The sequence below is a fragment of the Magnolia sinica genome, chromosome 12 (assembly GCF_029962835.1).
Source record: "Magnolia sinica isolate HGM2019 chromosome 12, MsV1, whole genome shotgun sequence".
Lineage (NCBI taxonomy): Eukaryota > Viridiplantae > Streptophyta > Magnoliopsida > Magnoliales > Magnoliaceae > Magnolia > Magnolia sinica.
In genome coordinates, this window is record NC_080584.1 from 2193396 (window position 1) to 2202755 (window position 9360).

Consider the following 9360-nt stretch of genomic DNA (forward strand, 5'->3'; position numbering starts at 1 on the left):
GTGAGCATGTTCACAACCTAACGGAGTCCGGTTCTATAATAATATTAGCCAAACCCCTTTTAAGATAATGTAACAACCCATCGTGGACCGCTCTGACTTCTGATCCAATGTTCGACAACACCCCATAACTTGCAGCCACTACAAGAAAACTAGCCTTTACTGGCGGAAAGGCCCAAAAAACTATCGGTAAAGGCTTTACTGGCGGTCAGATAATTGCCAGTAAAAGTGGCGCTGGTAAAGCCTTTACTGGCGGTCAGGTACCTTTTCCCGCGGTTGTGCCGGACGCCCCTAAATTGTTAGTTTTTCAAAAAGGTCAAATGCTACGAGTTAAATCCGTAGCCTTAGAGCTTAAGGCTTCCAAAATCCGTGGCAATAGAGAGATCTTTCTCATTAAAATAAAAAATAAAAAATACATAAATAAAAGAGAAAAGGTGACGTGGTCCCGTGCCCTGCTTTTTCCAATCACCTCCACAAGTATCTAACTCGCACTTCTTAAACAGTTTAAAGACAACATCACGTGTATTATACTTGCTGCAACAGGGTTGAAAATTCATACCTGAAAGAACAGGAGAATAATAACAACAGAATGCAGTAAGATAACTGGCAACCCATCTTCAAGACAGGTGCTGCTATAACTTCAATGGATACTTTTATACTGAGCAAGAACCAATTGAAGAAGCTTGCTACGTATTTTCGCTCCTTGGAATCCTTCTGGTTAAACCGATCTGCACCTAGAGCTGGAAGTGCCCCTCGAATCCCACCCACTCCCAACACCATTAAGAAGATTGCATGGTAAAACAATAGAGCTTGGCCACCTTTCACACACAATGACTTCTCGCATGGCAATGCCGGCTGTAGGCTCTTTTTATGTGCTTGGATTATGAGAAGTACATATCCCTGAAAACCCAAAATCAAATTATAGTTTTAAAGAAATCAGTGAAAATTACGATTCATTTTGTTTAGAATACAGTTCAATCCAAATTTCGCCGTTTATGAATGTGTTTGCTGTATGAATAGCTGATAATCATTATATAAACATTTCTACTTTGAGTAGGAAAGAAGAAAATCCCAAAAACCAGATCAGTAAATACTACAATGTTCAGCAATTGTTTAATATAGAAGTTCATACAGCAAACCCATTTGAGGCCCATCAGATCAACGGTTTTGATAATGTATTTAGAGGCGACCAAGGTTCAAAATATTACAAGAATGGTAGGCTTGGATGTGCCTAGTCATTAGGCCTTTAGGCTAATTGAGGTGTTTTGGCTCGCTCTGTTAGGAATAGACATAAGTCAGCCCATGGGTCACCAAGAAGTCTTTTGGCTCGCTCTATTCTTTTGAAAGATAAACTGCAATCGAATTTCATATATCAAGTTAACAAAATTTACTGCCTTGCGTATACAGTGTGTAATGAGAACTAACCTGCAAATGATGGGTTTCTTAATCCTGCAAAAATGGCAGATAAAGAATTCAAATGAGCATATGTTAGCTATATTTAAAAAACAATAAGAAGAAGAAGATCAAAATAAGTATTAAAACACCAAATCAAATAATTAAAAAAAGGATTTTATTGGAAATCTCTGCATCCAAATCAAAAAGAAAAAATTACCCAATTGAAAAATCATCAAAAGACGAAAACTCCAAATCTGATAAAGCAATCCTATTGGATAAGTTAATTAGATGCCACACAAATGGTGGGGTGGGCCTCATGCCACACAGAGACTACATAGATGTTACACAAATGTTTTAGGAATGCTCATTTTATCTATGAATGCTTAATTTTTGAATCTACCTTGAAAAAGTTGTAAAACTTACAAGCATGGAGGACAAACTGCTACATTGCTGCCTAATTGGAGAGCTCGGATTGAGGTCGATTACTCAGCGTGCAAAGCTGCAGTAAGAAAATTTTCCAGCCAAAAATTCAAATGCATGTTAGATACTACATTGGTGATTGGATACATGTTGCCAAAAGAAAATGTATTGGTAAAAGAAGCAAAAAACCCCACTCCCGCCTTTTTTGAGGCCGAACTAAAACCACCTCATACCAACAAGTGCAAACTCCATTCAGAAACATGCATAATTATATTAAAAAGAAAATACACAGTATTTTCATACGTGATAAGAAACATTATTAGAGAAATGAAAATGAAACAGTATCCGAGTTCAAAGCACTACCAACAATTCAAAAACAGAAAAAGCCCCACCACAAAATGACAACAACAGTTAAAAGAAAAAAAAAATAACATTTGAAAAAAAAGAAAAAAAGAATCTGACAATGTATAAACAGATGAGACTAAGATGTGGATTTGCTAAACCATTAGCACCAGTGAAACCAAAAAGATGCATCATGCATCACCACCTAGAAGGGTAGATTCATATAGTTCACCACTTAAAATGGTGGTGAGTGGTGACACTTCAACATTGCACATGGCACAACCATATGGCAATCCAGAATTGCTGGCGGAGCATAATCCTAAAAGTACACTGAAAATATGATAGAAACCATCTCATTTCGCCCTCAATTGGACAAGTAGGGTTGCTTGATCAGCATGGCGTTAGAGATATGCTCCATCCAACGTGTGCCCACAGTCCCGATGATCTGGATAGGATTGACGTACATGAGTGCCACATTTGAGGATGTAGAGACACCACCATTTTCAAAATGGTAGTGAGCTATCATAGGAGTCTGCCCTGCCCAGAAAAGCAGAGCAGTAGATTAGCAAAGGTAAACTAAAAGACATCATTATGGTGTAGAGAACACACAAAATAGTCACTTAAATACATCCAGACAAATCACAGTAGCACTTCTCTAACATTCAAATTTTCAAAACCGAATTGGAAAAAAGAGAATCAAAGTAAACTCAATCAGACTTTGTTACTAAAAATCCAACAACATACGAATTCAGCCTAACCCATCACAGAAACAGTACTCAAACTTTAAAATAAAATAAAATAAAATAAAATTCCCAAAAATAAAATCTTTTGAATTTCCAATCAGCTACACCAGTCCCACAATTGAAATAAAAAATAAAAAAAATAAAAATAAAAAAAAACTATTTTGGCTGCTAATCAAAGAATGCATGAAAATGAGTCCTGAGTTCAGCCCACTTAAAAAACTATTTTGAGCCAATGGTCAACCCACGGCTTGCTGTGGTGCCTACTAGAGCTGCAACCAAAAACTTGGTTGACCCAAACCTGACTTCAGGTCAATGGAGACCTGAACAGTCTGGGTACTGGGAGCTCTTAAATGAGTCCTGAGTTCAGCCCACTTAATAAACTTCCTAGTTGGCCCATGCACAATCAGTTGGATGAATGACAGGAAATCAGATAGACCTGCCAAAGATACAAGGCGAACCATTGGATGGACGACAGGAAATCAATTTCCCACTTGAGAGAATAAAATCATGTAAAACATGAAAAGATCATGTGAAGAATTTATCCACATATAGCCATGTGATAAATGTAACTGCTGAAAATTTCTAGGATTGGGGGAACCCAAAAGATCAAAAAAGGCCCACGTAAAAATAAGAAACTGGGGAAAAAACCATAACCTGATTATGAAGGTACCTGAGATGTGTTAGAAAAAACATTCATCACTCTAAAAACCACAAAATCATCACAAAGCTCAAAAATTCAAAGGAATAATAACCAAAATGAGGAAAAATCACATATAACACACACACACACACACACACACACACACACACACACACACATATATATATACACACACACACATTTCTTTCATGTTAACTATTTATGATATGGACCCAAAGTTATATTTTTGACTGGTTATGGTCAGTGAATAAAGTAATCTTTTAGATTAAGACATTTCTTTTCTTTTTTCTTTTTTTTTTTTTTCTTATTTTTCTTTTTTAAATTAAAATTGTATCTCTTAACTGATCTCCACAAATTTCTCCCTAGACATCCCATCTCTCTATGTATAATTTCCCCTTTGCTAGTGGAATAAACATACATATTGGTGATCACATGGAAAAAGTTAGCTGTCTGTGAGCAATTGTTGGAGGGAAAGAATGAGTTGCATGTGGCCACATATCTTCACTTCTCAAATCACATTCTTTCATTCTCATAAGTAGGAAAAAGGGGTGAGTCTATCAATAGGAGTGGGTGTGAAATGTGAGGTAGAAAAGCTAATGGGTGTAGAAACAGACAAGCAATTCTGGTTTTCTTTTGTCAAGAGGTAGAGAGACAGGTTAGCATTTCAAGCTGCAGCAACTCGTACAAAGGAGAGAGAAAAACTCTCTCCACCCACACGAGTGGTTTTTGAGTCCCCACAAAGAGAGAGAGAGAGAGAGAGAGAGAGAGAGAGAGAGAGAGAGAGAGAGAGAGAGAGAATCAGTCATCAGTCTCAAAGTAAGCAATCTCTGACTCCAATAAAATTTCTTTCTTTCTTTCTTTCTTTTTAATTTTCTTTTGTAGTTCTGAACATGCCTTTGTTTCTTCTTTTTGGTAAACGAGGACATTTGGTATTGAGTGTATCTGAACATTTAATAGGTGATGATAATTTGTGCCCGATAGCTGACTGCAAAGAACAACTTGGTAATGATGCAGTAATTTCTAGAGCTATTCTTCAGAGTTGTATTTCAGATAAGCTCGACAATAATGCTACAAGTTCTTCTAGAGTTGTCGAGAAATCAACTTGGAGCTGGTACGATTCATTGGTGAGAAACAGGATCTGGTTGAGGAATTTCGTCAAACAAGAGAAACAGAGTCTGGTATATATCTAGAAGTTTGTATTGAAAGATGTTATTGACTAACAATAATTAGGGAGTGCAGGTTCAATAACAAAGGTACCTTCCACTCAATATTTGGTTTTTCTACTTGCGCTACAAGAGAACTAATAGATATTGCAATGGAAGGTTGGTAAACTGAAAAAGTAAAAGATGGTTTAGAAGAGTATCAAATTGACTAATTACACTATGGGAAGGTAAAAGATTAGAGAAATGAAGTATGGAATTACCATAAAGGGACATTTGACATGCATAAGATGCCATAAAAGCAATCAAACCACGATTAGAATACATGGCCTTATTTAAGTGAAGAATAAAGAGGATGAAAAGAACATGCCTGGACTGCACTGAGTGCAGCAGTATTTGCCATCCCGGAACCATCATCAGAGAAAACATTCCTGCAATGGCATCATCTACATGGTAGAACATGCATTTGGGTTCTCATCGATGAACATGGTGGTGTACTAATCTTCCTGTTTAGTCCATGTAATGAATGCATCTATTTAGGTGATGGTTCAACAATCCATAGTCAAAACCATTGACATGATGGACCTCACCCTAGATGGCCCATGCAGTATAAATCCCCCAGACTGGAAGATCTGAGCTATAAAATTTTCAGCCTCTTTCTTTCTGTTGAATGTAACCAAAGCTGATTTTTCTTTCTTAACCGTCTGTTTACAAGGCCACCTGTTAAAGAGTAAGGATCTTTTTCTATCTAGGATCTTTTTTCCCCTTTTTTGTATTTATAGTTCATTCAAATATGACACCATGTTGACTTCATTGGTTGGACCAGTTTGACCAAACTGCCCACAAATATGGGTCCAGATCGGGTCCAGATTTTAAAACACCACTTACACCCAATGGAAATATAAGCCACATGAATATGACATTTTAAAAAATCGATCCAGATTGTGTCCACATTCTCACAAGTGCCCGGAACTAATGGAATGTGTCAGCCAACCTTTATGCATTTTGAGAGAGAGGGAGAGAGGGAGAGAGGGGGAGAGAGAGAGAGAGAGAGAGAGAGAGCTTACTTTTAGAGGAACTGAAAGGTCAGCTGTGCCTAATATGGCTTCAGCAATACCACGTGCATACCAAGGCTGCAGGAAAAGAAGTAGAGTTGCTCAAATGAACAAAAATTTGAAGTTACCTCTCAAAAAAAGAGAAAAAATTAAAGTTACCTCTCAAAAAAAAGATAAAAAAAGAGTAAATATACACACTTGGAACAATAATACAAGAGTACGAATAGTGCGTACTAGTACATTCACTTTAACATAGTAAAATAGTATGCTATGCACATTACACAAAATACCTTGCTACTACTAAATCTAATTTTACAAACTTACAGTCAAAGGATATGTCACAGACCAGAGAAATGCTCCAATCGCAAGTGGGATTGCATCTAGTTGAAAAGTCCTTGTTCTACCAAATTTATCAGCTAATGCTCCCCCAGTGAATGAACCAACAGTGGCACCTGCAAGGATTGTGCTAACAACCTATCTTGTCCAAAAATTTAAATGTTATGAGAAATTGTAATGTTGAACACTTGAAAGATAAACAATGGAGATCATATGAAACTCTGTTACAACTTACAAGGCATGAACAAGTGCGGATTGAATGAAATTGTAAGGTCAGAAAGTTAAAATAGTTTAATTGTAGCATGCCATGACACTTAGTTTAATTGGACTGATATGAATAATAAATGCTGATTTGCATCATGATCAAAAAAACGCATCATTGCTGCACTTTCCTTGTAGCACGGTGTTCTCAGCAATCGCAAGATCCTTAGAAAGGTATTCCAGAGCCCCATTCACCACACTGCAGTAAAAGAAGAATATCATGTGATATTTTAGTAAGCACCTTGTCCATTTACATTCTATGATGAGAAATCATAAAGATGTCCACAAGCAGCCTTACTCCAGATAAACATCCTAAATGAAATCAACCAAAGTTCTTCAAGCGATGAGTTTAGAGAACAGGTGTAATTAAGAAGGTGGCTTATAATTATTCGTTGGCTAGTGAAATCCATTGTTTTGAGTACATTGTTATTGCAACATGACATCTTAAAAGGCAATTTAAGGGCATGTTTGGATTGAATTTAATTACGATTACTAGTGTAATGAATGGGTAACCAAATTCAAATTTCCTTGGACAGTCTTCAAATTGCAAGAATGCTATCTTCAAGCTAGACTTGAAAAAACTTAGCTGCAATATGAGGGAAACAGAACCAAATCTGGCCATTTTCCTTCCTATCGAAATGAATTTTTGCAATTCAATTCAATTATGCATCCAAATTCAGAACAAAACAAAATCAAAATGCTATCAGATAACATCTACGTGCTGCTGTGAACAAAACATAATGCTTATCATCCATAGACAGAATCACTCGTGATTGTAGTCTTAACAAGGAGCTCACATTTGATCTCGTGATAGTTTTGAGAGGAAAAAAAATGGATAGCACAAAATGTGGAATCTTGACCGATTCATGCAGTTCATGAGCTTGGCCCTACACCCAGATGGGACCGAATGTTGGACTCATGATGATTATGAATGGAATATGAAATATGACTATTGCAGAAAAATGAAAATCCTCAGATCTTGCAACCCAGCTTTTAAACAGGAAATGAAAAGTGCCCTTTTTGACCATTTCAAATCCTAATCCACCAAATTCCAAGGTGCCAAACACAAGATTTTGGCATGGATTTGGATTCAAAATCCAAAAAGCAGCAAAATTGCCAAAATCCAAGCTGCCAAACCACCTCCAAATCGATGCAAATAATTTCCACTAGATTATCCATTGCTTGCATGAAAGACACTTACAATAACCACATTTTGCACAAATCAAAATCGCCTACCTCAAAATGACAGAGAGAATAAAACTCCAAGGAAATTCAAATTCACCTGCCCATCAGAGAACCTGGGTTTAAGATTAATATCCTGTAGAATCAGCTACAAGTCAAGTCATCACCTGCTCGGTCATAAGAACGAGAAAAGATTTATACTCTGGCGGAGCGTGATGGATGATACACAGGCATTAAAAATTACCTATGAATTGCAAACTTGGCATGCAAATAACTCAAGTTAAGCTGTTAGAAATATCGTGTAACAACTAATCAATGCAAATGGCTAATTATTAGCGTGTATTGTGCCATTAGATAAGACATGAGAGTCTACCAATAACAAATTGTATGTGTAACAATATATAGGGAGACTAACAACATTAGAAGTGATAGGAAACAGTTTTGTATGCGGAACAGAAAGCAACTAACCGCTGAATGGCTCAACATTTGTATGTATAATTCTACAAGCGTTATATATATATATATATATATATATATATATATATATATATATATATATATATATAAACCAACAACAACAACATGGTTTTACAAGTATTAACAACTAACAGTGGGGCTAGGCATAAGTTGGCAGATTAGAAAACCTTGGCTGCTTTTTTCATAACCGTATGTTTATTCATTTAATTCTGACCAACTGACTACTGGACCAACCTGATTCTTGGAATAGGGAATCTATGCATTGGTACCCTTCTGATGATGGTTTGGATATTTCACCTGTCTGCCACACTGGCATATGTGGTGGTGTGTGCATTAGCTGACCTGTACACGTGGGCTTACCGAAGCTCACGATTTATGCATATGAAAAGATGAGCAAAACTAGGACCAAGTATAGTTCCAAAATGATCCTGGTGGAACTCCCTACCTTTAGCAACCCTACGGTGCCAAAAAAATCAGCCAGCATACTCTCAGCAATTCCAGGAGGTAAGTTACAGACGTACACAAAACCATTTAAAGGGTCTCCTCTTCCCATATAACTTGCCATGTCAATGCTCTGGTCTTATGAAGTTATAGGGAACATAACATGCACCCAGTGATGGACATTCAGAAAGACATTACCTGAAAAAAAAAACTTTCAGGCCGGTATGATCAAGAATTCATCAAGTTCACAATACAGGTCAAGGCAAGTATCTCATTAAGATTTTCACAATGCAAGATAATCCCAATTAATCCAAAGTTATTCATACAACAAAATTAGGAAAGGAAATTAATACTTGTAAGTTGGCCAACTTACAAGTATTAACAACTAACAGTGGGCCTTGTTAATTAAAATTAGGATGAAATTAGTTCTAATTGGTATTAAGAATCAACAGGCAAACTATGTCATTTTCAATTGAATCAGTGGAGCTAGGCATTCTTGGGCATGTTCTCTGCTCCACAGCCAACCCAAACAGACATGCATTCACATGAATGTTGTGAAGATGAAACTAGTCATCTGCCATGGGAGCCACTGATTCACCGCAGGATTGAGGGTTGGAAAACTCAACACCATGTTAAGAAGGTTCGTGTTGACTCAAAGACTCAACCTGACTCGATATTTAATAATTACATTAGGATTATTAAATATTTAATATTGCTTAGATGAGTAATATAAAATACAAATAATGTCATCAAACTAATCAATGGTTAGTTTAAGTTCTTCCCTGCAAAAGAGTACAAGGTTTCAATTCTTATTAACTCAGTTTGAGTTTTTCAGCAACTCTCAATTCAGCGAGTTTCACAACTGAGGAAAGGAATGCAAAGTGAAATTT

At 36.7% G+C, this 9360-nt stretch overlaps 1 protein-coding gene across 3 annotated transcripts; it reads right to left on the bottom strand.

Annotated features, from left to right (window-relative positions):
* Positions 1-403: 403 nt before the first annotated feature.
* Positions 404-8812, bottom strand: LOC131220773 (plastidic glucose transporter 4-like). Of its 3 annotated transcripts, none has more exons than XR_009158824.1 (5): positions 8475-8812; positions 6098-6569; positions 5786-5851; positions 1816-1891; positions 404-897 (listed from the first exon to the last, which is right to left on the bottom strand). XR_009158824.1 is itself a non-coding variant. In XM_058215608.1 (5 exons), exons 1-4 carry the CDS (start codon positions 6411-6413, stop codon positions 1847-1849), a joined length of 330 nt encoding a protein of 109 aa, XP_058071591.1. In that variant the 5' UTR covers positions 6414-7036; the 3' UTR covers positions 404-897; positions 1816-1846. The 3 variants fall into 3 exon arrangements, 1 of the variants encoding a protein (XP_058071591.1); XR_009158823.1 differs by lacking the exon at positions 8475-8812 and adding an exon at positions 8264-8393; XM_058215608.1 differs by lacking the exon at positions 8475-8812 and having other exon boundaries at positions 6098-6247; positions 6345-7036.
* Between the last annotated feature and the right edge of the window lie 548 nt (positions 8813-9360).

Excerpts from the sequence above, each read along its gene's own strand:
- LOC131220773 (XM_058215608.1), bottom strand. The coding sequence starts at position 6,413 with ATGCTACAATTAAACTATTTTAACTTTCTGACCTTACAATTTCATTCA. Across the intron at positions 6,248-6,344 it reads TCCGCACTTGTTCATGCCTT|GTTGTTAGCACAATCCTTGC; the intron begins GTAAGTTGTAAC and ends TGGACAAGATAG. Across the intron at positions 5,852-6,097 it reads CTGTGACATATCCTTTGACT|CCTTGGTATGCACGTGGTAT; the intron begins GTAAGTTTGTAA and ends CTTTTCCTGCAG.